We start from the raw sequence: 26,307 nt of genomic DNA, 5'->3' as shown, positions 1-26,307 counted from the left end.
ATCAACACAGCCAAATAATCTCATTGCCCTTGGGGATCAAGTATTACCTCTGGATGTGGATTCGTCCACGTGGATATGATCAAAAAGTCATGGGACCCATATATAATCCAACGGTGTAGATTCAAGCCGACATGACTTAAAAAACAAAAAAAGGTCTATTTATTATTTCTCTGTCCTAAAAAAAAAGAAGAAAATAAAACCCTTTCTGTCACGCCGCATCTCTAAAACCTCTCCAATTTCTCCGGCGGTTCTCTCTCACCGGAAAATCAGATTACTTCATCTGTAAGTGATATTCTTCGTCTTCTTTGTTCATATCTTCTTAGAACTCCTCATAGTACTCGAATCACTTATAAAGGTCTGTTCTTTTCTTTTTGTTTGCTAAGATAAAAGGTCTGTTCTTTTCTAGGAGATGTACACCTGATTCCTCTGTTGACGACAAGGGTATCAATAAAAATGGCGTCAAGAGCGATTATTAGGAGAAAGAGTCAAGTTTATGATTACTTGAGTGTCTATGCTCGTTCAGCTCAAAGCTTTCAATCTCAGACGGTTAATTCACATCCTTATCACTCTCTTACCAACCATCCTCCCGTGGAACCTAACCGTGTTACCAAAGACAAGTCCTTTACAGGAGGATATGGTCTTCTGTTACGTTCTAGATTCCATGGTTCTTCTCACTTGTCGACCATCGGTTTTGGAAGTTTAGAAACTGTTCCTTCTCTGGGGATGAGGTACATGAGCGTATCCATTCGTAATGCTGCTACTACAGCTGCAGCTAAGAAGCCTGAAGAAGAGGATAAGAAAGATGGTGGGGTGGCTATGAACAGGAAGGAAGCGTCTCCTGAGGAATGTGACCAAGCTGTTGAGAGTCTAAGCAGTGTTAAAGCAAAGGCGAAGGCTAAACGTCTACAAGAATCCAAGAAGGTTGCTAGATCGATTGTGCAGAGGACATGGGCGTTTGTTCTCGCGATTGGTCCTGCTTTAAGAGCTGTTGCCTCCATGAGCAGGTTTTGATATTTTTTCTTTTGTTTACATTTTGTGTGTGTTTCTTATTGTTACTGTTCTGAAGTTTTTTGTTTTTCTTCTACAGGGCGGATTGGGCTAAAAAGCTTACTCACTGGAAACATGAGTTTGTGTCAACGCTGAAACATTATTGGCTGGGGACGAAGCTTCTATGGGCTGACACTAGAATCAGTTCAAGGCTGCTTCTCAAGTTGGCTGGTGGGAAGAGTCTCTCTAGAAGAGAAAGGCAGCAGCTGACTCGAACTACAGCTGATATCTTTAGATTAGTGCCGTTTGCTGTGTTTATTCTCGTGCCGTTTATGGAGTTTCTGCTGCCGGTTTTCTTGAAGCTCTTCCCTAATATGCTGCCGTCTACTTTCCAGGACAAGATGAAAGAAGAGGTATACGTTCGTCTATTACCTTCTTTGCTCCTGGGTCACGGTTACCATGTTGCTATTTTGTTAATGTACAGGAAGCATTGAAAAGGAAGTTACTTGCTAGGATAGAATACGCTAAGTTTCTTCAGGAGACGGCTAAAGAGATGGCTAAGGAAGTTAAGCATTCAAGAACTGGTGAAGCTAAGAAAACCGCTGAAGACCTGGTTGAGTTTCTAGACAAGGCAAGTCATTGATTTTGTGTTGAGAACTCAGATACTACTCCTTTCGGTTTCTGAATTTGAGTTTCTTAAAATCTTGTCTTGCAGGTTCGAAAAGGTCGACTAGTCCAAAACGATGAGATTTTAGGCTTTGCAAAGCTTTTCAACGATGAGCTTACTTTGGATAACATCAGCAGGTTTGTTGCTCCTCTTTCTTTTGAATCTGAGAGATGTGTTGTGCGTAACATGTTCTGACCTCTTTGTATTCAATTTACAGGCCTCGCTTGGTTAGCATGTGCAGAATCATGGGTATTAGCCCATATGGAACAGATTCTTATCTGCGATATATGCTCAGGAAAAGACTGAGGAGGTAAAGATGCTTCCCACGTCTCTTTGTTATTGTTGCTTTGATGTTTAATCTTTACTCATTTTCAAAATGCAGCATTAAGGAAGATGATAAACTGATTAGAGCTGAGGGTGTGGATTCCCTTTCAGAAGCTGAGCTGCGCGAAGATTGCAGGGAGCGTGGAATGCTGGGGACGCTTACAGTTGAAGAGATGAGGCAACAGGTCTCTTTTTCATTTGTTTATCAAAGTCCATAGCGAAAAGATAATGTTGCAGAGTTAATTTTTTTAGTATCAAACCGTTCTTGCAGCTTCGAGACTGGATGGACTTGTCACTTAATCACTCTGTCCCCTCGTCTTTACTGATCCTTTCTAGGTAGGTTCCAGAACTCCTTTTCTCATTATATTGTGTTTTATTGCGAATATGTTTCTGATAGGAGTTTTATGTTCAGGGCATTCACGGTTGCCGGGAGAGTTGAGGCAGATGCTGTCCGTGCAACTCTCTCTTCTCTTCCTGACGAGGTTGTGGATACTGTTGGTGTTACTTCTCTGCCGTCTGAAGACCCTGTATCTGAGCGTCAAAGGAAACTAGAGTACCTTGAGATGCAAGACGAACTGATCAAGGTCTGATAATAAACCATTGATTGTATTGTATTATACTCAAGTCAGAGAACTCAGTCTTATATTTTTTACATTGATGTAAATGTAGAAAGAGGAAGAGAAAGAAGAAGAGGAGCTTACAAGGATTAAGGATGTTAAAGGTGGTGAAGAGGATAAGGCGCTGCAAGAGATGACCATACCAACTGCCAGAGAAGCACAGGAACAGGCCAGAGCTAGAGTTCTCGAACAGCAAGATGATCTTTGCAAACTTAGCCGTGCACTGGGCATTTTGGCTTCCGCTTCTGTAAGTAAAATGATTAGTTTTCAAACAATGAACATTTGCATAGCAACTTTATCCTGATACCTATTTGAGACTGTTTGGTTTTTGATATAAACAGTCAGTATGTAGAGAGCGCGAAGAATTCTTGCGGCTGGTCAAGAAAGAGGTAACAATGTCCACAAAAAAAATTAGCTTGTAGTTTGCTTGATTAGCATTTTGTGTCATAGATGGAAAGTCATTGTTCTTTTGTTTCTCCAGGTGGAGTTCTATAACACAATGGTCGAGAGAGAAGATGTTGATGGTGAAAAAGCTGCAATGAAAGCATACAAAGCAGCTAGAGAAGATAGTGACCAAGGTGATGAAGTTGCTGAATCAGACGAGGTTTCCTCTGCTCTAATGGAAAAGGTAAATTGACTTTAAAAAAACGTTTTTGCTTGTGTGTCAGAGGCTCAGAGCTAACTCTTCAAGTATAATTTTTTAAGGTTGATGGTCTGATTCAAAATCTGGAGAAGGAGATTGATGATGTGGATATCAAAATTGGCAAAGGATGGCAGCTTCTTGACAGGTATATAAGACATTATATGTCATCCACGTTCCTTTCTTTTATGACACTAAGATTCTAAAATTATAACGTTTTGAATGTGCACACACCACACAGGGATCGAGATGGGAAGGTCACACCTGATGAAGTTGCAGCTGCTGCGATGTACCTGAAAGACACACTTGCTAATGAAGGCCTTCAGCAACTTATCAGTAGCCTCTCCAAAGATAAAGGTAAAGACTCCTCTCCTTGTTGAGCTCTTAATCTCTGTGAAGTTAGATATGTTAACTGATCTTTGTAATGAATGTTGGTTTTTTTAACAGAGGGAAGAATTATGGTGGAAGACATTGTAAGGTTGGGGAGGTTGGGAAGTAAGCCAGAAGAAAATGCAACAGAAGAAGAATTAAATTGAAAGAAAGAGTACTCTTATTTTTTTTTGAATACCAGATGAGACACTACTACTCTTAGTTGTAATAAAGTTAGTTTTTTAATACTGAGAGAAACTCTACTTCATATTTTGTTGCTTACACAAGCAAGTTACATAATAGAAGGCGGCTAAGATTGCGAGACTTTTTGCTAGTTTATGTTAAAGAGGTTAAAACAAAGACAAACTAAGGTTATTTTAAGAGGTAAATTGCATTCTTCCTCAAATATATGTGCACAATCTGACAAACTGGTTTAATCAATAATCAGCCTTCTTCTACTTGGCAAATAAATGAGGTCTGCTGTTAACATGCTTCTTATCACAAAAATTCATTAATGGAAAACAAAAATCTTTGATACATGGCAATTGTCAAGTGCAGAAGTTGTTTACAAAAAAAAAAAGATCAAAGAAGGTAGCATCTATTAAGATGGCCATAGCTAGTGATGATGATGCATCAGGAAGGGTCTAAGCTCCGTCCGCCAAAGGTGTGTTCACTGTACTGATGTAAAGAACTGCACCCAAAGAAAACAGAGAAAATTCATATGCATATGTTCAGTAAAGAAGAAGGTTGAGAGAAGAAGAATGAAAGAGAGATTTTGGTTACCATTGTTACCACGGATAAAGGCATCACCGTATTTGTTCTTGAGCTGCCCGTTAACATACTCCTCTGTCTGCTCCATTGCAATGTTCATATACCCATCAAGACAAGCAAGAATGCCTGTTCAAAAATAAGAAGAAGAAGCAACTCAATATAAGCTTGTAAGGACCTAGACAAAAACTGACCAGTGCAACAAGAGAAGCAAGTCAAGAAATGAGTAGTCTCTAATATGTACTAATATAATCTAGACAAATATCTATCTTACATGGCCGCAAGTCACATGAATAAAAGGAGATCATAGAATGAGAAATGGAAAAGAGAGAGGATACAATCAGGCAAATTGGTTACTGTGATCCACTGCTATATCAATGTATCCCTCCCTCTCTAAAAAATCCAGAGATGGGCTTTTGCAACAACTTAGCTTGTTCGGAATACAAGATAAGAGACTGTTATCTTATGAAGAAAACTATTGGCGATCTTCGTAAGAAAACAAATGAAAATGTAATGAAATATTATTGGCAATCTTAGTAACATTGGTTCCAATTAACATGGCAAAAAAAAAAAGAACAAGACCACTTTTAACCGAAAGTGCAGCAGAGACAGACAGACAACTAGAGAATGAAAGGAAGAGAGAGAAAGAGCATGACCTCGATAATCAACACCGGAGTTGAGCTTGACGACAACGGGTCTGCCACGGATGGATTTGAGGAAATCAGCAGGTGTCTTTGTGGTTCCACTTACTTTATTATTATCTCCACTCCCGCTCATCTCTTCTTCTTAGCTACGATCCTTCCTGTATATCACAAGAGTTACTTGGTCGTTCCTTCCTCAACGATCTCTCAAGTAACTGTCCAAAAACCTAACTTTCGAACCAAAGACTGAAACTTTGCGATGGATTCAAAGAAGCTAAGAGGAAGAAGAAGAAGAAACCCATACCTGGCTGACCTACTACTTACTCCAGCGAAGAAATAATGAATCGTCGCGAAAGGGTCGAGAGATTAATTAAAGGGTGGGGGGAGGGTTATTGTTATTTTCAAAACTATATGGTGTAAATTTAAGCTTTTCAAAAGTTAAATATTGAATATTGGTCCCTTTATTCTAACTAAATTGCAGATTTGGGGTGAAAATAAATCAAACATCAAATTCGCCTTCTCCCTGAAAGAAAGCTTCGAACTTTTGTTTTGTTGTTCGTGGGGCCAATCTTGAGCAATGGGGAAGAATCAAGCATACAAGGCGATGCAGAGATCTAGGGCTGGCTCCACCTCAGCTCAGCCCGATGAGGTTGAAGACGGAATGGTACTCTACCCTTTCATACTCCTTTGATTTATTATTGAGCTGCATCATAATAATTCCATTAGGATTAAGCTTACGGTTCCCTAGTTCTGGGAAAGAAAGAACTTGTAATCTGATTCTGTTACGGCTTCTTACAAGTGATATGTTTGTTCATGTTTAGACGTTATTTCTTGCGCATTGAAGTTAGTTTGTTTCTGAGTGATTCATATGTTCTGTAAACACAACAAGCACTTAAGAGAGATGTCGAACAATAGGATACTTTGCTTTGATTATCTCTACTTGGGGGAACATTTCTGATGAGGAGTGTCTCAGGTGGCATGCTGCTCGTTTGGCTAGTCTCAACACTACCCACACCATCACCTGCGAAGACTATAAGAACAAGCAAAAGGTCTGTCAGTCTGTCTTTTTCCGTTCCTTTTCTTTTAAAGACGAGTAACAAAGATTCGTATCTACTGATTATCCTTCCTTGTTATAATCCTGTCTTAAGCTAAATTCACCATTTGATCATGTTGCTACGTGTGTTCACAAAGCTTATTTTTCTCCTTGCTTATTCATCTTCACCTACAGATGTGCACACTCTTTGTCTATTACTATAGAAATTGCATTTCTTTCGTCCCTAGTCTTACATCTATACCGACGTTTTGAAGTCACTCTAGCATCTTTTTTAACAGTTTCATTTTTGTTACCTTTTGCAACTTCTCTGTGTTGTGATATGGAACAATTGAATGATGAATAACAATGTAGCTTTCTCTTTACATGACTTGTGTTTTAGGAAGAAGAAATGAAAAAGGGAGAACTTGAAGCAGACACCGATAAACTGATGCGTGAGTATAGAGCTCAGCTGGATGCTGAAAGGGCCTTGAAACTTTCCAAGGGAAGGAACACGCAGAATATCTAAACCTTCTTTATTGAGCAAGTTATTAACTGTTGTTCTCCAATGGCCCAATGATCTCTCACAGATAAGAAAGACAGAGATTCTTCAAAGAAGAAGAAAAGCAAAAAGAGAAAGGTGCTTATAATCTATAAGACAACACATAATGACATTTTTAAATATTAGATGGTGTCATGTTTTAATATCTTCTATTAACATTTGATCATGTCGTCTTGTTTTATGACTTTGCAGCATTATTCTTCCTCAGAGTCCTCATCTAGTAGCGATGAAGACGAATCAAGAAGATCAAGATCAAGTTCGAAAAGATCAACGAAGGAGAAGAAGCACAAGTCCAGCAGAGACAAACGCTCTAACAAAGTAAAGAAGAAACCGATGGCCTTGTGCCACTCTCTAGATTCTTTGGCAATTTGAAGAGTTGATTGTTTTCTTCCTTATTGCAATGTTATATTTTGTACAACATCTCATGTATTATTATTTGTTGAATTGAGAGTTGCAGTAATGCCCACATAATCAATCAGTTTTTTTTTTTATTTTAGTTTTAGTTTATTTGCTTAAAATGTAATTTGACAATATCAAAAAGAACCTTTAAGTTTTAATGGAGAAATCTAGCAGAAAATCTTAGTACATGAAAAAAAAAATAAATCTTCTGAGAGAATCTCTGTCTTGGCTCTAAGCCTCAAAGAGAAAACTGAAAAAGACAAATGATAAGAGTTGAGAAGACAATGATGACTGTTTCATGAGTTGCTTGCAAACCAAGTCACTGTTCCTTCTCAACTGTTGCTGGTTCAGGGTTGGAAGCTAGAAAATCATGATTAAAAGCCAGTGCTTCATCGTAGATCAGCTCCTTAATCTGCTCCAGTGTGAGTGGATGTTCCTCAGAATCGAAGTCAAAGAGATTCGTGCACACTGGTTCATACCTAATGTACTTGTCCATCGTTTTGAAATATGGTTCAGCAAGTGCATCCTCAACTGCAAAAAAGGACAAAAATAATGGCAATGAGAGCTCAAATAAAACTGCAAAGAGAGACGGAAATATATACTAACCTGTGATTCTCTTTCTAGGATCAAACTTGAGCATCTTCTCCAACAACGAAAGAGCTGAGAAAGACACCTTTGGGAACTTTACAAAGAAAGATTGGCGATGAAAATGAGGAAGCGTCCTTAAGTATTGCTTAGCACTTTCATTCAAAGATCCAATGTCATCTTCTCTTGGAGAGCCTATGAACTGCAAAAACAAAATGCAAAGGTTATGTTCCACACACACGAACAAAAGGGTTTTAACTTCAAAAAAAAATTTACCTCCAGAATCAAACGAAGCTGATGATCACGATCTCTTCTTCCAGGGAAGAGGGGTGTGCGAGTCAGCATCTGAAAGAATATACAGCCAACAGACCAAACATCTATAGCTGAGGTATAAGCAGAAGAGTGCAAGAGAAGCTCTGGTGCACGGTACCATCTTGTGCCAACATACTCAGTCATTGCGTCTGAAGCCACACGAGCAAGCCCGAGATCACAGATCTTTAAGTCACCGTTCGCATTCAAGAGGATATTGCTCGGTTTTAAATCTCTATGCAACACATTGGCTGAATGAATGTACTTTAATCCACGCAGTAACTGATACATGAAAGACTACAAAAAAAAAAAAATACTTTCAAGGCTTCTTTACACATATGATTTATATGTTTTAGAAAGGAAAAACAAAACCTGGTGATGATTTTCGGTTAGTACTGGATTGGAATTTATGACTTTATGAAGGTCAGTGTCCATCAATTCATAAGCAATGTAAACATCTTCAAAAGCATCTCTCTGAGGAGGTAATACTACGTCTTTGATTCCGACAATCTGTGGAACATGATAATACTTAAACATTAGCTTTTAATGATTTTTATTAAAAATATATTGACAAAGTAGTGATGAAATGATCAAACGAACGTTATCATGCTGTAACTGACGAAGAAGCGTGATTTCACGGAGAGTTCTCTTTGCAGTGCTTTGGTTTTTACATGCATGCGTGATTTTCTTTATTGCTACCTTCTCATTGGTCTCTGAGTTTATAGCCGACCTGTTCAAAACAGTACAATAATAATAACAACTAGATTAGTGTGAGCAAAACATAAGATCACTAATAGTGTTTCTCTTTTCTATTGTTTTTACTATTCACAATATGAAGCAATTTTTTAAAAGATTTTTACAAATTTCACATGAATAATTTCGCTACATAGATATGGGCTGTGATTTTCCGTATTGAGAACAAGTTGAACTGGTCTAGTACATGTTTAAATTTGCAATTTGTTATCAAATCACTTGATGTTTAATTATATGTTTTTCAACACAGATTTTGATTTGAAACGGGTATTTGATCGGTTCTAGATAAGACTTGGAACCAAACCGATATCTACGGATATTCATGACAGTACTAATAATCGTTGGATAAATAGGCTCTATCCAAAACCGATTTTAATTGATCGATATCGGTCAGATCTAGTTCAAGTATTTGGATCACGTCTTACATCCCATGCCTAACTTATATGATGCACTACGTGTTGAAAAGTTCGATAATTTTTCATAAAGGAAGAAAATTCTACAACCACTTACACAAAGACTAGGGGTTAAGTTAACGGATGGCATATTCAGAATTTAAACTTCATTAAAAGAAATCTTATAGACAAAAACAGATAAAACAAATCTTAAAAAGGTAATTACCAAACGATGCCCGAAGCACCTCTGCCAAGAAGCATGATCAGTGGCTTATACTTTGCCGTGACTTCGAAGATAGTGCCGGAAAGGTTGTATTGTATATACCTTCCGCCATGGCTGGGATTCATATAACTATTCTGAGGTGGGGGATGCGGCTGAAGGTCGGTAGTAGCTCCAGCGTCAGTTTTCCCCGGCTCAGCATCGTTAGGTGGCTCCATGACTGCTCAAACTTTTTACTGGTATTTGTTTTGTTTTGGTTGGTTAATAGTCTAGGAGAATGAAGCATATATTGTGATTGTGTGACTATGGATTGCTAACTTTTTAACTCATGAGGACCCAATTGTGTTTGATAAATTTTTATCTTTTGAAATGTAATTTCTTAATTTGTGGAGATAATGCTGTCCATTCAATTTTATTTGCAAATTATAAACCTTGTTATAGACTGATAAGATACACATGTATTTTACGGTCATTTAACTATTGATATAACCACGTGTACGGTGTAAAATGAATATTAAATTTAGAAATTTATAATTTAAAGAATCTTAATTTATAGGAACAAATCTTTCAATATGTTTTATACAAATGTCTCGAATTCGGGTTATTTCGGTTCAGTATTGGTTCAGTATTTTGGGTTATTTGGGTTTGGGTTCGGTTTGGATCTTGTGTTCTAGATTTTTCTCTCAAATCTACTCAAAGGAATAAATGAATTGTTCACTAATATTTTCAAAAGCACTATTACTTTAAATCCCAAGTTTTCTTTAATCTTGTTTGAAGCTTCCTCCAACAAGGCAGTGGAAAAGCTCGAAAGCTTGTCTCCAACTATAACTCCTGTTTAGTGTATTGTAGACAAGCAGTGTCAATGAAGTGCGCTATTTAGAAGCATAGTAAGATGACCAGGTTCTTGGGTTGAAAGATAGGGTCCATTGTAACATTTCAAAACTAATGTGGCTAATATCGAAGTTTTCAACAATTTCTACTCTTTTTCGTAAATAAATTACACATTATACACGTGTCACGATACACTTGTTTTATTTCCGTGGGGGTGCGTTACACCTGATCTTTTTCTTGTTTTGCCTATGTGTGACTTGGGTGAAACTTTTGCATCTGATGATCGTCTCTGCAACTCCATATTGTTTTCTCAGTGATCTTAAGAAAACTCTGAACGGTTCCATATTGATCCTTTGAGTTCAGATGGATATGCATCCACCAGGTAGATTCCTATTCTCATTCTGCTTCTTATCGAAAAATGGAATTTTTAGGTGTTTGAGCATCGTTTGATTGGCAAATAACTTGTCTTTGTTGTAGTGAATGGTCAGAAGACATCTAGACTCTGGCGAAGTCTAACATCATATCAAGCCTCTTCTTCTCCAGACCTGACACTCAAGTTATCTATATCGAACCCACCACTGGTATCCTGCGTTACAATGGGAATGGCATTGTTGCTCGTTTGGCTAGTCTCAAGCAAAAGGTATTCAGCTTTCTTCTTTCTAAGACTTTCTTGAGGTTTATATCTTCTGATAATCCTTTTTATATGTTAAATTGACCATTTGATGATGCTAAGTGTGTTCATAAGCTTTAATATCCTCATTTCCCTCCCTGCTTGTTCGCACACTCTTTGTTACAGAAGTAGCGTTTCTTTCTTCCTTCTTACATTTATATCTATGCTGCTGACCTTTTGAAGTAACTCTAGCATCTTACTTTGCATAACCGTAGATGGTCAAGCTCATTCTTTCTTCAACATTTTTCATTATCTTCAATATCATCATTATGTGACCTTTTGCAGCTTCAAACAGGGCTATTATTGTTTTCTTACTTGTTGCAGTGTTATAATTTTTGACAACATCTCATGTATTAGTACTAGTTGGATTGAGAGTTGCAGTAATGTCCACATAATCATTCAGTTTCTATTTTATTTTTAGTTTATTTGCTTAAAATGTATTTTGACAATATTAAAAAGAGCTCTTATTGGAGGAATATAGCAGAAAATCTTAATACATGAAAAAATCTTCTGAGAGATTCTCTGTCTTGGCTCTAAACCTCAGAAAGAAAACTGAAAAAAGGACAAATGATAGAGTTGAGAAGACACAATGATGACTGTTTTATGAGTTGCTTTCAAGCCAAGTCATTGGTCTTTTTCAACTGTTGCTGGTTCAGGGTTGAAAGCTAGGGCTTCATGGTAGATCAGCTCCTTAATCTGCTCCACTGTGAGTGGATGTTCCTCTAAATCAAAGTCAAAGAGCTTCGTGCACACTGGTTCATTGTTAATGTTGTGCATCGTTTTGAAATATGGATCAGCAAGTGCATCCTCAACTGCAAATAAGCCCGGCCCCAAAAATAATGGCAATGATCAGAGTTACAAATAAAACTGCAAAGAGGCCAAGGAGAGAGACAGAAACGTATACTAACCTGAGATTCTCTTTCTAGGGTCAAACTTGAGCATCTTCTCCAACAACAGAACAGCTAAGAAAGGAACGTCTGGGAACTTTACAAAGAAAGACTGGCGATCAAACCAAGGAAGCATCTTTAAGCATTGCTTACCACTTTCATTCAACGATCCAGTGTCATCCTCGGTTGGAGAGCCTAAGAACTGCAAAACAAAGTGCAAAAAGGCAGGTTTTGGCAATATATCCGTAAATATTGATTTGATTCGTCATCCGATTTGATATATAACGAAAAATCCAGATACCCGTAACTTTATAAAACAAAGTAAATACTTATATGTAATATCTATTAGAAAAAAATCAAATCACAAATACTACTATTATTTTAAAACGGATATCTGATCATGTTCAAAACTCGGATATTCTATTTGTGTCCAGCCCTGACAAAAAGGGTTTTAACTTAAAACTTTATTTACCTCTAGAATCGAACGAAGCTGATCGGAACGATCTCTTCCAGGGAAGAGCGGTGTGCGAGTCATCATCTCCAAGAAAATACAGCCAACAGACCAAACATCTATAGCTGAGGTATAAGCAGAAGAGCTCAAGAGAAGCTCTGGTGCGCGGTACCATTTTGTGCCAACATACTGAGTCATTGCGTCTGAAGCAACACGAGCAAGCCCGAAATCACAGATCTTTAATTCACTGTTCGCATTCAAGAGGATATTGCCCGGTGTTAAATCTCTATGTAACACATTGGCTGAATGAATGTATTTTAGTCCACGCAGGAGTTGATACATGTAAAACTGCAAAAAAAAAAGAACACTTTCAAGGCTTCTTTACACATATGATTTATATGTTTTGGAAAAAGCAAACCTGGTGATGATATTTGGTTAGTTCTTGATTGGACTTTATGAGTTTCTCAAGGTCAGTGTCCATCAATTCATAAGCAATGTAAACATCTTCAAAAGCATCTCTCTGAGGAGGCAATACTATGTCTTTGATTCCTACAATCTGTGTAAAATGGTACTAATTATATTAAATATTAGCTAAAATTAATGATGAAATAATTAAACAAACGTTTTCATGCTCTAAGTGACGAAGAAGCTTGATTTCACGGAGAGTTCTCTTTGCAGTGATTTGGTCTCTACATGCAATTTTCTTTATTGCTACCTTCTCATTGGTCTCCGAGTTTATACCGGAACTGGTAAAACACATTAAAAAATAAAGTTAGTGCGAGAAAAACATAAGATCACTAATAGTGTTTCTCTTTACGATAGTTTTTACTATTCACAATTTGAATAACGTTTTAGATTTTTACAAATTTCATGAATGATTGGCTACATATATGGACGGTATTTGAGGAGGTTCGGGATAAACGAACATAGAGAAAATGTATCCATACAAGATTAAATAGATTTTCGGTTCAGATCTGAGTCGGTTCGAACCATTTCTATTATAAAATTTCAAAACCATATTAAAATTATATATTTATTATTATTTAATAATAATTGTATATATTTATAAATTAACTACGAACAAATTGAACTGGTTTAGTGATAAAATACATGTGTAAATTTGCTTTCTCAATATTGTATCAAATCTCATGATGTTTAATTATGTGTTTTTTCAATATATTTTGATTTTATACGGATACTCGATCGGAACTAGGACCTAATTGATATCTACGGGTATTCATGACAATACTAATAATCGTTGGAAAAATACACTCTATCTGAAACCGATTTGAATCGGTCGATATGGGTCGGATCTAGTTCAAGTGTTCGGATCGGGTTTTAAACTCCATGCCTAGTATATATGATGCAGATTGAAAAGTTCAATAATTTCTCATAAAGGACTAGCGGTTAAGGGATGGCTTATTCAGAGTTCAAACTTCATTAAAAGAATTCTTATATACAAAAACAGATAAATCAAATGTTAAAAAGGTAATTACCAAACGATGCCACCACCACCTCTACCAAGAAGCCTGATCAATGGCTTATACTTTGCCGTGACTTCGAAGATATTGCCAGAAAAGTTGTGTTTTATATACCTTCCGTCATGGCTGAGATTCATATAAATATTCTCAGGTGGCGGATGCGGCTGAAGGTCGGTAGTAGCTCCACCGTCAGTTTCCGCCGGCACAGCATTGTTAGGTGGTTCCATGACTGCTCAAAATTCTTACTGGTATTTGTTTTGTTTTGGGTTGTTAATAGTCTAAGAGAAGGAAGCATATATAGTGATTCTGTGAGTATGGATGGTTAACTTTTTAACTCATGAGGACCCGAAGATCTATCTATATATATCATTATTTAAAAAGTGATTTTGATGATTTTGTTTATAATTTTATTGGCTAATATTATATATAGCCATATTTTATTATTCTTATTATCATGAGATTTGTAGTTATTAATCAATATATATATATTAAAATAGATATTAACAAAGTCTACTTATAAATAACATAATTAAGTTTATCATATTTTTATATTATGATTTAATGCATGATTTTGTAGCCATGTTTTCGAAATCTTATTAAAAAATTGATCCAAATACAGATATTACAATAATAAATTATATTTAGGTTTATCTTATATTTAGTTTATGATTTTAATGACTAATATTATAGTCGGGTTCTCTGACTCTTACTGGAAATATTAACCTAAATACAGATTATTACAATATTAAATTTAATATTAAAGCATCATTGAAATATATATCTCTTTTTTGGGCAACAAATTATATCATAAATATTAATTCTATATTTATGCTAAATATTTTATAAATTTTGAATATTAATAATTATATTCCTAACTAAAATAAATTATTTTATATTTACACATTTTTTAAAGAAAATATATTATATATTCCAACCTGCCGGAAACGATTTATATTTACACATGACAAACTTCAAATTATTTTTAATCCATAAAATCATAAATATTATAAAAATAAATAAATTTGAACCAAAATAGTATATAAGAGAATAAAGGTATTGTTATGATTATGATTATAATAGTTTATATTATGATTTAAACCTAATATAAGTACAATCTAGAAAAATTGCCAAAAATACCACATTCAAAACACCACTTTTCATTTTAACTTAACCATATTTACCCTCATTTTTAAAGAGGAGAAATGACATTTATAATCCTAGGATTAACTAATATACATTTAGGGTTTAGAGTTGAGGGTTAAAATTGACACAAAAAAAATATTTGTGATTTATTGTTTTTCATGGTTTTAAAAATCTAATTATTGATAATATATTATGTTTATTCGGTTTTGCTATTTTGTTTATGTTTTATGAATTGTGATTGTTTATAATGATTACAATATCATTGGAGTTATTTTCACGCAACAAGTATAATAAGTGTTTAATTACAAATACAAACTTTCTAATTTGATTATTACAACAAAAATGTTTTTTTATCCAAAATATACATCCTATAAATAAAAATATGAAACAAAATATTTAATCAATACATTGATGAAAAATATGAATACTGAAGTTATACAATTTATAAAATTAATTTAAAATATGTCTAATTTAATAATTTGAAATTTGTATAAAAATAAAAATAAAAATAAATATTTAAACTAATTTTTTGGAGGAAATTTCATGTTTACCACTTTCATGGTACCATTATTCATTTCTACCACTAAAGGGACATTTTCAAAAATACATTGTTCATAAGTGGCAAAAGATTCTTATTCTATTTCTTTATATATATAATAAATAATTATTTAAATAAATAAATAAATAATATTTTTTTATGTTTCCGAATTATAAATTTTCAAATTCGATTTTTTATAATTTTTCTTTGAATTTTTCTTCGATTTTTTTTTTTAAATTCTTTTTGAAAAACAAAAATTGTGTTTGAAACTATTTTTTTAATTTTTTTATATTTTTAAGTATTTGTTTATATATTTATTAGAATCCTAAATTTCATATTCCAAAAACCATATTTCACCCCTCAACTCTAAACTCTAAGTCTAAATTAGTTAACCATATGAGTATAAATGTCTTTTACGCTTCATTAAAAGTGAGGGTAAAAGTGATTAGTGTAAACATGAAAAGTGGTACTATGAATGTGGTATTTGTGGCAATGTCCCTAATTTTTTTAGTTATATAAATACTTAGTCCGCACAAGGTGCATGCCATCATCTAGTATATATGGTTTTGAAAATTAATTTCTTAATTTGTGGAAATAATGCTGCCCATACAAATTTATTTACAAATTATGAACCTTGCTTTAGACTGATCAGATACAAATATATTTTATGGTTATTTAAATATAGATATAATCACGTATACGGCGTAAAATGACTAATTTAGAAATTTATATATTTGAAGAATATTCATTTACAGAAATAAATATTTCAATATTTTTATATAAATGTTATTTTTTATTTTACGTGAATCTTATATCAACATATTAATAATATTATTTGTATATGTTAGCATGTTCAAAACAATATATAAAAAATATTCATATTAAATTGGTAAATTTTAATATTTTGAAAAGTTATAATTTTAGGAAAATTTGATGTCAATTAATTTTCTTATAAGCTGTTAGCTTTAATTTATACCTTATATAGGTTTTTAATACATTGCTAAAACATAAACAAACCTATGAAAATACCCAAGAAACTATCATTTAAATTCTTACTGGCAAGTATTTGTTTCTCTTACAAAAGAGTAGTCAAAATGATTTTTTTGGTTGAACTAATAGTCTGAGAGAAGGAATTATATATAGTGGATAACTGGATATGTAAGTATGGATATTTAACCTTTTAACTCATATGGACCTCACAAATTTTTTACAATCTATATTATTAAAACAGAATCTTTATTAGGATTTTGCCATTGATTTTTAATTTATTTACAATGTCATGTTATTGCTTATTTTTATTATTTTTTAATTAATTTTGCACATTAAATAAGAAAACAAGTCTTTTGAAAATAATTTTGTTTACATAGAGAAGTTTAATATATATAATGACACAAAAATTAAAACACTTCGTAAATATAAAGGTAAATTAAAAAAAATAGACAATAATATTGTTTTGGTAAGTTAGTAAAAAAAAGGTAGAGATAAAAATTTATTCTGATAATTTATCGTGACAAATTATTTTTTATTTTTATACTTATAGATTGTTTCATCTAGAGTCAAATTCACTCACACGAATTAAAAAAAAAATCATCAATAGGTTATGGTTTATCGCATCTTAGTTTGATCATTAAATAAATCAAGATCAATACAAAAAAGAAAAATAAACGAATAATTTTTTATCAATCAAAATTTACTTATGCGATTTGAAGCATTTCTACATCAGTGATCTTGAGAAAAGTCTACTACTACTACTACTACCTCCAACGGCAGCATATACCTGTTCATGATGATACAGTTACAAACATGTGGTCTATCAAAGGTTAAAGTATAAAAGACAAAGCACCTGCTCCAAGACAGCTTCCAGAGGCCTCAACACATTTAGGGCAGCATCTTCTGATGAGTTAAGAACACTTTTAACTTCTGGAGGAAGCAGTTCCTCTGCAAAAGTAACTGATTGCCTCAAAAGATCAATGGCTATATATAAAAGCTGTTCTGTTTGAAGCTTTTTTCAAGCCAGTGTAAGAGCTTGAGAACTTGTCTCCAGCCATATCTTCTGTTTGGTCTAGAGTAGAAAACAAACTGTCTACAGCATCAGAAGCGTTTTTTTTTTTTTTAAATGGATTTCACGGAGGAGAAGAAAGAATCCAAAGTGTTCTTTACAGTATTTTCTCCTTGGTTTAGTGAAGAGCTAAATGATTCCTTCACCCCAGCATTTTCTCCTTGGTTTAAAGCCAACATCTTCTGTACTTTCTAAATATGTATAATCTCTCTCATCTTCTATTTCTTTTGTCTTTTCTTACGTGCCTAAAATTGGTCAATTATGGACAATTTACAACTATTAGGGCTAATGCGAACTTTTTAAATAGTTGCTGTCCCTTTTCATAAATAGATAAAACAACACGTGTCATACTATAATTGTTATATTCTGAGGGGTGCGTTGTAGACGATTTGCTTCTTCTCTTCTTCGCTTGTTCGTCCCCTATGACTTTCGCGGAACTTTGCATCTGTTGATGATCATGCTTCCTTACAAGGTGAGCGAGTACATTCTCTAACCACTAAATCATTCAATTCGATTTCGCTATTCTCTGAAACCCCAGATCTCTTTTTGTGGAGAAAAGTCTGAACCTTTTTTGTTTTGTTTTCTCATCAGTGATCTTGAGGAAAAGTCTGAACCTTTCCATATCGTGATATCTTCTTGAGTTCAGATGGATACGCACCCACCAGGTAGATTCCCATTTTCATTCCGTTTCTTACCGAAAGATCTAATTTTTATAACTGATTCGCTGAACAACTTTTGTCTTGTTGTAGTGAATGGTCAGAAGACATCTATAGTCGTTGTAACACTAGACTCTAATGAAGTCTACATCATCTCAACCCTCTTCTCAAGATCCGACACTCAAGTCATCTACATCGACCCCACCACTGGTGCCCTCCGCTACAACGGGAAGCCAGGTCTTGACAACTTCAAGTCAGAGCGCGAAGCTGTAGACTACATCACGAATGGATCGAGAGGAGTTTCCAGAAGCTCGGTTTACGGTAGGGCGATACTCGGTTACGCTGTTTTGGGCAGCTTTGGGATGCTTCTTGTCGCCACTAAGCTGAACCCGAGCGTTCCTGAGTTGCCTGGTGGAGGATGTGTGTACACTGTGGCTGAGAGTCAGTGGGTGAAAGTGCCGTTGCATAATCCGCAGCCTCAAGGGAAAGGTGAAGTTAAGAATGTTCAGGAGTTGACGGAGCTTGACATTGATGGGAAGCATTACTTTTGTGATACTAGGGATATCACTAGGCCTTTCCCGAGCCGTGTGCCGGTGCAGAGCCCTGATGATGAGTTTGTTTGGAATAAATGGTTATCTTTGCCGTTTAAGAATATTGGGCTGCCTGAGCACTGTGTCATTCTTCTGCAGGTTCGTCCTTTGTTAATGGATTAAGTTATGGTCTCGATCAACCTATTAGATTTGAGTTTCATTTGTATTCATATTCTAAGCATGTCTTCTTATTTGATGTTGCTTATAGGGGTTTGCAGAGTATAGACCTTTTGGAAGCTCAGGTCAGTTAGAAGGGATTGTTGCTTTAATGGCTCGCCGTAGCAGATTGCATCCAGGGACTCGTTACTTAGCTAGGGGCATAAATTCATGTTCTGGCACAGGTGAGATGCTCTCAAATTTTATTTTTTGTTAAGGAACGGAGGTAGTATTAGTTTTCAATGTTTTTGGTTAGGCGCTGTGCCTACCAAACGGTATGTGTATGGCTTCTTACTTTCGATGGAATTCTTAAAAGCAATGACTGTCTGAACGACGGGCATGCATTTGATGTAAATGTGGCTCCGGATTTGACCAGGGCCTAATTTTAGAAGCATATGTGTAGTGCAGGTAACGAAGTTGAGTGTGAGCAGCTTGTATGGACACCTAAAAAGCACGGTCAGAGCATTGCTTTTAGCTCGTACATATGGCGACGTGGCACAATACCAATATGGTGGGGTGCGGAACTGAAGATGACCGCGGCGGAAGCAGAAATCTATGTGGCAGCTAAGGATCCATATAAAGGAAGCACAGAGTATTACCAAAGGCTAAGCAAAAGATATGACACTAGGAATCTAGATGCACCGGTTGGGGAAAACCAGAAGAAAAAGGCTTTTGTTCCTATTGTGTGCATTAACTTGTTAAGAAGTGGAGAAGGGAAATCAGAATCTATCTTGGTCCAACATTTCGAAGAATCGATGAACTTCATCAAATCCGGTGGAAAGCTTCCTTATACTCGTGTTCATTTGATAAATTATGATTGGCATGCCAGTGTGAAATTAAAAGGGGAGCAGCAGACGATTGAAGGGTTATGGATGTATCTAAAATCTCCAACTATGGCAATAGGAATCACTGAAGGTGACTATTTGCCTTCAAGACAAAGACTGAAAGATTGCAGAGGTGAGGTGATCTGTGTTGATGACGTAGAAGGTGCCTTCTGTTTGAGATCTCATCAGAATGGTGTGATACGCTTCAACTGCGCTGATTCTTTGGATCGAACAAATGCTGCTAGTTTCTTCGGTGGTCTTCAAGTGTTCGTTGAGCAATGTAGAAGGCTGGGGATATCACTTGATACTGATATTGGATATGGTTATAATTCTGGGAGTAGCTATACTGCTCCTCTTCCACCGGGATGGGAGAAAAGAGCTGATGCAGTCACTGGAAAATCTTATTTTATAGATCACAATACTAAGACAACAACATGGAGTCATCCTTGTCCTGATAAACCATGGAAGAGACTTGACATGAGGTTTGAAGAGTTTAAGAGATCAACTATCTTGTCCCCTGTGTCTGAGCTCGCGGATCTTTTTCTGCAACAAGGTGATATCCATGCGACCCTCTATACCGGCTCAAAAGCTATGCACAGCCAAGTTCTCAATATCTTCAGTGAAGAATCAGGAGCGTTTAAACAGTTTTCTGCAGCACAGAAAAACATGAAAATTACCTTACAGAGAAGATATAAAAATGCAATGGTTGATAGTTCACGGCAAAAGCAGCTGGAGATGTTTCTGGGAATGAGGCTTTTCAAGCATCTTCCATCAATTCCTGTTCAGCCTTTACATGTAAGCAAACTAATACAATTTTTCACTGCAGCTATATTAGTGTTACTGCTCACTGGAACTTTTTTCATGTCAGGTACTTTCTCGACCAAGTGGTTTCTTTCTGAAACCTGTACCTAGCATGTCTGAGACTTCCAATGATGGGTCCAGTCTGCTGAGTATCAAGACGAAGGACATAACTTGGGTACCTCCTTTTGCTTAAAACATTACCTCTTTGTTCTCATCCCTGGAAAAATTGAGCTAAAAGTTTGCCCTGTTTTGTATGTACTTTGCCAGTTATGTCCACAAGCTGCAGAAGCTGTTGAATTAGTTATCTACCTCAGTGAGCCTTGCCATGTATGTCAACTTGTACTGACAATATCACACGGTGCGGATGATTTGACATGTCCATCCACTGTGAACGTGAAAACTGGACGCCACTTAGAGGACCTTAAATTAGTTGTTCAGGTTGACTCTCTTGTCCCTTCTCTTTTATTGTATCATGTAGACACGTGCATGCTAGCTAGTTCAACTGGATGACGATTATCGGTATTTCTGGTTTGTGAACAGGATGCTTCGATACCGCGGTGTGCGAATGGTACAAATCTTCTGATACCCTTACCAGGGCCAGTTCGTGATGAGGATATTGCTATTACTGGAGCTGGTGCACGTCTTCATGAAAAAGATACGTCAAGTCTTTCACTGCTGTATGATTTTGAAGAACTAGAAGGACAACTGGATTTCTTGACCCGTGTAGTTTCGGTTACATTTTATCCAGCTGGTTCTCTCAAAATCCCCATGACTCTTGGTCAGGTAATTACTAATTTACTACTACTTTCTATGCTAAAATTGATGATTTATCTAATAGCTTCGTCATGCTCTGAACTAGTTTGGGTTTATGATTAGCCAACATGAACACACAAAAAAAAAGTTTAATATAAAACTTCTTCTGCACTGTGTATGTGCTTCAGATAGAAGTCCTTGGAGTTTCTCTTCCATGGAAAGGAATGTTTACTAGCGAACGTACCGGAGGAAGATTGGCTGAGATTGCAGGGAAAACAAAAGAAGATGAAGTTCCTTTTTCATCTTGTTCTGACTCGAATCCTTTTGCCGCAAAATCTTTACAGGCTGAAACTGTGTCCACACCAGTACAACAGAATGATCCGTTTCCTAGTAATCTGCTTGACCTTTTGACAGGAGAGGTTTCTGCTTCTGACCCCTTCCCACAACCAGCGGTGGAATGTGTTGCAAGTGGAGGAAATGACATGCTTGATTTCTTAGACCAAGCAGTTGTTCAATATAGTGGTCCTGAAACTGTTCCCAGCATGTCTTCTTCACAAGATAAAAGTTCTAGAGAGAGTGGTTCTCATCTGTACTTAAATTGTCTGAAGTCCGTTATGGGTCCAAACATGGTATGTTACTTCATCTTGTCACATACCATTTCTGATCTTATGACTCCTTTCTTGGTTCAGCTATTCATCTCAGATGTTATATGTCCTCTTAAACTGCCATTTTAATTGTAAACTTAATTTCTGCATGTCTATTATAATACAGGGAAGGAAGCTTGAGTTTATAGAAGCTATTAAACTTGAAATTGAACGGCTACGTCTGAATATTTCTGCAGCAGAAAGAGATAGGGCACTGTTATCAATTGGAATTGATCCTGCTACCATTAATCCAAACTCTTCACACGACGAGGTATATATTGGAAGATTATGCAGAATAGCAAATGCACTTGCAGTTCTTGGCCAGGCTTCTCTTGAAGATAAACTTATAGCTTCTATTGGTTTAGAGAAGCTGGAAAATAGTGTGATAGATTTCTGGAATATTAACGGAATTGGTGAGGGTTGTAACGGTGGAGTGTGTCAAGTCAGAGCCGAGGTCAACAAAAATTCAGTTGGATCTACTACCAAGAGTTTGGGGGGAGAGCCAGGCTCAGTGTTCTTATGTTTACAGTGTAGGAAGAAAGCTTGCAAGTCTTGTTGTGCCGGAAGAGGAGCGGTTCTGCTTTCAAAATCCTACTCCAGGGACAACGCGAATGGAGGTGGAAGTCTTGCTGATGTCTCTGCTACTTCTATAGGTTCAGATCAGTACATGTGTAAAAAATGCTGCAACACGATAGTACTTGAAGCCTTGATTGTGGATTACGTTAGGGTCTTGGTCAGCTTGCGAAGAAGTGGCCGTGTTGATGATGCTTGTCGGGAAGCTCTGAATGAGGTGTTTGGATCTAACCTTACGAATCATCTTGCTGTTAGAGGTCAACCTTCTCCTAAGCCAGAAGACTTTAATGTACTTCGTCAAATTCTTGGTCAAGAGGAATCACTTGCTGAGTTCCCATATGCAAGCTTCTTACATAAGGTAATTTATTTCTACATAAGACATTTTGCTAACCTAATCCTCCTTTCTCCCTTTTAACTGTTTTCATAATGCAATGTAGGTGGAAACTGGGACTGATTCAGCACCGTTTTTGTCATTGCTCACCCCTCTGAATCTTGCTTCTAGTAGTTCCTACTGGAAAGCTCCTCCTTCTTCAAGCTCTGTTGAAGCTGTCATCATTCTCAGTACCCTTTCAGATGTCAACAGTGTGATTCTTCTCGTTAGTCCATGTGGTTACTCTGATGCCGATGCTCCTACCGTAAGTTGACTCTTCTATCTTCCGTTGCTTACGTGACAATGCGGCCACAATAATGGCATGGTTTCATATGTTGCAGGTCCAAATTTGGGCGAGCAACGACATGAATAAGGAAGCACGGACATTGATGGGAAAGTGGGATGTGCAGTCCTTTGTTAAATCTTCGCCTGAGCTTTACGGTCCAGAAAAGTCTGGTAGAGCACCTAGGCATATAAAATTTGCTTTCAAGAATCCTATCCGTTGCCGCATTATATGGGTGACACTGCGTCTTCCTCGGCTTGGATCTAGCTCAGTTAGTTTGGACAGAAACATTAATCTCTTGTCTTTGGATGAGAACCCTTTTGCCCCACCAATCCCTCGGCGTGCCTCTTTTGGAGCTACCACTGAGAATGAACCATGTCTTCATGCAAAACGCATCCTTGTCAGCGGAAACAGCAGGAGGGACAAAGCACTTGCGTCATTACAAAGTGTTGACAGCATGAGTGTAAGAAACTGGCTTGACAGACCCCCACGTTTGAATAGATTCCTGGTTAGTACCTTGAAGACATGCTCTGATTCTTTATAGCCTTTCTCAATGGCATTTTCATTGTTATCACTTTTTTTTGTCTTTCAGATACCACTCGAGGCTGAGAGACCGATGGCTAATGATCTAGTCCTGGAACTTTATCTGCAACCTGGTTCACCTTTAGCTTCTGGATTCCGTTTGGATGCTTTTAACGCCATAAAGCCTCGTGTTACCCACTCGCCTTCTTCAGATATAGTTGACATTTGGGACCCCACGAGTATCATAATGGAAGATAGGCACGTCTCTCCTGCCGTCTTGTATATACAAGTATCTGTTCTTCAGGTAATCTATCTCTATCTCTCTCTGCAACCGTCTTTAGTCCTCAGAAACCAATATCTTCTTGTAACTTTTTAGTTGTGGATCTGAAACTTTTTCTTGCAGGATCAGTACAAAATGGTGACCATCGCCGAATACAGATTGCCTGAAGCGAGAGTTGGAACACAGATGTATTTTGACTTCCCTAAGCAAGTTCAAGGACGCAGAGTATCGTTTAAGCTGCTTGGAGATGTTACAGCTTTCGCAGATGATCCTGCAGAGACTGATGATTTGAGTGGTAGGGCTTCTCCTTTTGCTGCAGGGCTGTCGTTAGCAAACAGGATCAAGCTATATTACTATGCTGATCCTTATGAGGTAGGCAAATGGGCTAGTCTTTCTGCTGTCTGATTTTTACTCCTTTCATTGGCTGTAACTTGGCTCGAACCACACACACACACTTTTTGTGGTCTGAGATTCTGTTTTGTTTTGTTTTTTTTTTTCTTTTTTCCTCTAAGAATCAATCAGCTTGTTGTATGTTTTGTTTTATGTTGCGAGTACTAATTACCTTGTGATTGTATTTGCATCAAAGGGATATAAAGAAGAAGAAAAAACTATTTATTATATGTGGAGTGGTTTTGATGTTCCTAACATTTGTTTTAGCTATTTATCAAAATTTCTAGTGACACCATCTGCTATATGACATGAAGACTGCAAAAAGTTTGCAAGAAAATAGAATAATCACAATACTAAAGAGAGTTTTAAGATAAAAGAAACAGAACATGAGTATCACAGGAAGAGCTTTTTGACTCCATCATCCCCATAAAAAAGGATCAGGTGGCGGCACGTTAGCACAAGACACTTGATCCTCCATGTGAGGAAAATAGTCAACACAACCCACAATAGCATCCAAATTACTCTCAACCATCTCCACTCCCTCTTGCTTTTCCAGTTGAGTTCGAAGCCGGTCGAAAAAGCCTTTAAGAAGGGTATCCGTACAAGCACCTTTCCTCTTACTCCGCATTATTATTCTTGAATACACAACAACAAGCTGAGTGAAATAACCGAACTTGCTATCAGTGTCCTTGATAAACTCAAAATGAGGATTCGTAGCCACTCTCTTGATACCAAGTTCCTTGAGCGTGATGTGATCCCTTGAGGAGGTTCTAATGCAAAACTGTGACGTTCGAAAAGCTCAAACGGGTAGCGGGAGCATCATCATGATCAGGTTGAACTCCTCCATCTTGATTCCGAGCCGTTTTCTCAAGCATACGTCTACAATCTGGAGGTTGCTCGATGATTGTTACTTTAGAAGGAGTTTGATTTGAATTGTTTTGCGCTAAACGTTTCTGATTAACGCCAAGTGTTTATAAAGGCCCATTTTTAATCTGTACTGGGCTTCTTCGGCCTATTCTTTTCCTTTTTTGTTGTTGTTGGGGTTGGTTTATGGGATGTCTTTAAAGTTTAAACCAGAACGATTCCCTTTTCTTTTTATTTTTTGGTCAACAAAGATTCCCTTTTCTATACATGATAATATTCATAATCTTCCTCACCAACTCTATACCTAAACCACTGACCACGCAGACTGTAAATCATAAAAGGTGTTCTTGAGTTATTTATCTAAACATATACCACAATGTGCAAATCATGAACCTTGATGTATGTTATTATAACTTTTGTTAAATCTCTAATACTTTTATTGATCAGACAACTTTAGTTAGACTGACTTGGACGATCCCCTGAAAACTCACTCCCTTGGCTCACCAAACCCTTAAAGCTTTGACCACTTCTGTTTAATAGCGATATGGTTAATGGTTATAATTAAGATCATCCTCGAAGCCATCTTTCTTTTCCATTTTTATCTGAGAAGAGGATGAGTAAATGCAGCTTGAGACTTGAGACAGTAAAAGGAACTACGTCTTACTTCTGCGAATTTAAGTATTCTACTATTAATTTTGTAGAGTAATCGGTAAGCAATTAGTTCAAAAAAAAAAAAACGCTAAGCAATTCATGTTTATCAGTAAGGAAAATAAGTCTATATGTTTTGAAAATAAGGAAAATAATGAAAAGTGTTTTGACTTCTATTGTGGACATCCATCTATAGTCTATATGTTAAAAGTTTTCAAAATAATCCGAAACAGTACATAACTATCATTGTTGTAAGTGGTTGCATGTGTTTCTCCCTCGCAATATGCAAGACAAATATTTTATTAGGGTAAACTGAATTATATGCCTATTTCAGGGCTCACTATGTTTACACGCTTAGATTATTAAAGAGAAAAATACATAAAATAATAATTTGAAAAATTGTATATACTTTAACAAACTGCTCTTTAAAGTATTGTGTTTTAAGAAAATTAAGGACTATATTTATAAATACTAATTAGAGGCCATCAAAAGTGGCGACAACATATTATATTTGATAAAGCGAAGCTTTATGATATAGTAAAGACAATAATGAAGCAAGCACATGGCTATAGGGTTATATCTCACTAACTCGGCCTAAATGTATTATTTTAAAAACCAGCCAATCAAGTT

At 36.3% G+C, this 26,307-nt stretch overlaps 6 protein-coding genes and 1 long non-coding RNA gene across 16 annotated transcripts; 4 read left to right on the top strand and 3 right to left on the bottom strand.

Moving 5' to 3' along the window:
- Nucleotides 1-17: 17 nt before the first annotated feature.
- LOC103841828 (mitochondrial proton/calcium exchanger protein) lies at nt 18-3,960 on the top strand. 4 transcript variants are annotated; one of them, XM_009118401.3, is made up of 15 exons: nt 18-282; nt 407-1,004; nt 1,088-1,400; nt 1,472-1,618; nt 1,703-1,791; nt 1,872-1,964; nt 2,037-2,163; nt 2,250-2,314; nt 2,391-2,562; nt 2,648-2,842; nt 2,937-2,984; nt 3,077-3,223; nt 3,301-3,383; nt 3,477-3,592; nt 3,683-3,960. In XM_009118401.3, the coding sequence occupies exons 2-15, from the start codon at nt 454-456 to the stop codon at nt 3,769-3,771; spliced, it is 2,235 nt and encodes a 744-aa protein (XP_009116649.1). In that variant the 5' UTR covers nt 18-282; nt 407-453; the 3' UTR covers nt 3,772-3,960. The 4 variants fall into 4 exon arrangements, with proteins under 4 accessions (XP_009116649.1, XP_009116650.1, XP_033135974.1 ...); XM_009118402.3 differs by having other exon boundaries at nt 384-1,004; XM_033280083.1 differs by having other exon boundaries at nt 18-298.
- Nucleotides 3,961-4,074: 114 nt separating this feature from the next.
- Nucleotides 4,075-5,397, bottom strand: LOC103841827 (sm-like protein LSM6A). Of its 3 annotated transcripts, none has more exons than XM_009118399.3 (4): nt 5,318-5,397; nt 5,029-5,174; nt 4,388-4,501; nt 4,083-4,295 (listed from the first exon to the last, which is right to left on the bottom strand). In XM_009118399.3, the coding sequence occupies exons 2-4, from the start codon at nt 5,147-5,149 to the stop codon at nt 4,249-4,251; spliced, it is 282 nt and encodes a 93-aa protein (XP_009116647.1). In that variant the 5' UTR covers nt 5,150-5,174; nt 5,318-5,397; the 3' UTR covers nt 4,083-4,248. The 3 variants fall into 3 exon arrangements, with proteins under 3 accessions (XP_018510063.1, XP_009116647.1, XP_033136060.1); XM_033280169.1 differs by having other exon boundaries at nt 5,029-5,180; nt 5,322-5,388; XM_018654547.2 differs by lacking the exon at nt 5,318-5,397 and having other exon boundaries at nt 4,075-4,295; nt 5,029-5,196.
- A 17-nt stretch (nt 5,398-5,414) lies between these two features.
- LOC103841826 (protein FAM133B) lies at nt 5,415-7,094 on the top strand. Its single transcript, XM_009118398.3, is given in 5 exon segments — nt 5,415-5,677; nt 5,987-6,062; nt 6,447-6,683; nt 6,798-6,921; nt 6,924-7,094. Coding segments are annotated over 5 exon segments (519 nt in total). The 5' UTR covers nt 5,415-5,657; the 3' UTR covers nt 6,986-7,094.
- Nucleotides 7,020-10,042, bottom strand: LOC103841825 (mitogen-activated protein kinase homolog MMK1). Of its 2 annotated transcripts, none has more exons than XM_033280112.1 (6): nt 9,270-10,042; nt 8,499-8,628; nt 8,271-8,408; nt 7,862-8,195; nt 7,611-7,817; nt 7,020-7,535 (listed from the first exon to the last, which is right to left on the bottom strand). In XM_033280112.1, exons 1-6 carry the CDS (start codon nt 9,479-9,481, stop codon nt 7,324-7,326), a joined length of 1,233 nt encoding a protein of 410 aa, XP_033136003.1. In that variant the 5' UTR covers nt 9,482-10,042; the 3' UTR covers nt 7,020-7,323. The 2 variants fall into 2 exon arrangements, with proteins under 2 accessions (XP_033136003.1, XP_009116645.1); XM_009118397.3 differs by having other exon boundaries at nt 7,611-7,791; nt 7,866-8,195.
- A 285-nt stretch (nt 10,043-10,327) lies between these two features.
- On the top strand, nt 10,328-11,169 carry LOC103841822. The gene is made up of 2 exons (XR_627874.3): nt 10,328-10,476; nt 10,572-11,169. It is a non-coding gene; the product is annotated as an uncharacterized LOC103841822 (long non-coding RNA).
- A 44-nt stretch (nt 11,170-11,213) lies between these two features.
- On the bottom strand, nt 11,214-15,511 carry LOC103841823 (mitogen-activated protein kinase homolog MMK1). Of its 3 annotated transcripts, XM_033280113.1 has the most exons (7): nt 13,599-15,509; nt 12,725-12,848; nt 12,521-12,658; nt 12,124-12,450; nt 11,805-11,853; nt 11,673-11,726; nt 11,214-11,576 (listed from the first exon to the last, which is right to left on the bottom strand). In XM_033280113.1, exons 1-7 carry the CDS (start codon nt 13,808-13,810, stop codon nt 11,389-11,391), a joined length of 1,092 nt encoding a protein of 363 aa, XP_033136004.1. In that variant the 5' UTR covers nt 13,811-15,509; the 3' UTR covers nt 11,214-11,388. The 3 variants fall into 3 exon arrangements, with proteins under 3 accessions (XP_033136004.1, XP_009116643.1, XP_009116641.1); XM_009118395.3 differs by having other exon boundaries at nt 11,673-11,853; nt 13,698-15,511; XM_009118393.3 differs by having other exon boundaries at nt 11,673-11,853; nt 13,599-15,501.
- Nucleotides 15,512-17,678: 2,167 nt separating this feature from the next.
- Nucleotides 17,679-24,416, top strand: LOC103841821 (probable phosphoinositide phosphatase SAC9). Of its 2 annotated transcripts, XM_009118391.2 has the most exons (14): nt 17,679-17,795; nt 17,915-17,988; nt 18,073-18,668; nt 18,778-18,910; nt 19,134-20,344; nt 20,418-20,525; nt 20,618-20,788; nt 20,891-21,133; nt 21,292-21,732; nt 21,875-22,678; nt 22,758-22,955; nt 23,032-23,481; nt 23,566-23,799; nt 23,899-24,416. In XM_009118391.2, exons 2-14 carry the CDS (start codon nt 17,970-17,972, stop codon nt 24,178-24,180), a joined length of 4,890 nt encoding a protein of 1,629 aa, XP_009116639.1. In that variant the 5' UTR covers nt 17,679-17,795; nt 17,915-17,969; the 3' UTR covers nt 24,181-24,416. The 2 variants fall into 2 exon arrangements, with proteins under 2 accessions (XP_009116639.1, XP_009116640.1); XM_009118392.3 differs by lacking the exons at nt 17,679-17,795; nt 17,915-17,988 and having other exon boundaries at nt 18,426-18,668; nt 19,129-20,344.
- The last annotated feature ends 1,891 nt before the right edge of the window (nt 24,417-26,307 follow it).

The sequence above is a fragment of the Brassica rapa genome, chromosome A09, assembly GCF_000309985.2.
Source record: "Brassica rapa cultivar Chiifu-401-42 chromosome A09, CAAS_Brap_v3.01, whole genome shotgun sequence".
Classification (NCBI taxonomy): Eukaryota; Viridiplantae; Streptophyta; class Magnoliopsida; order Brassicales; family Brassicaceae; genus Brassica; species Brassica rapa.
Note: the sequence above shows the minus strand (reverse complement) of the source record. Positions and strands in the feature narration are given on the sequence as shown.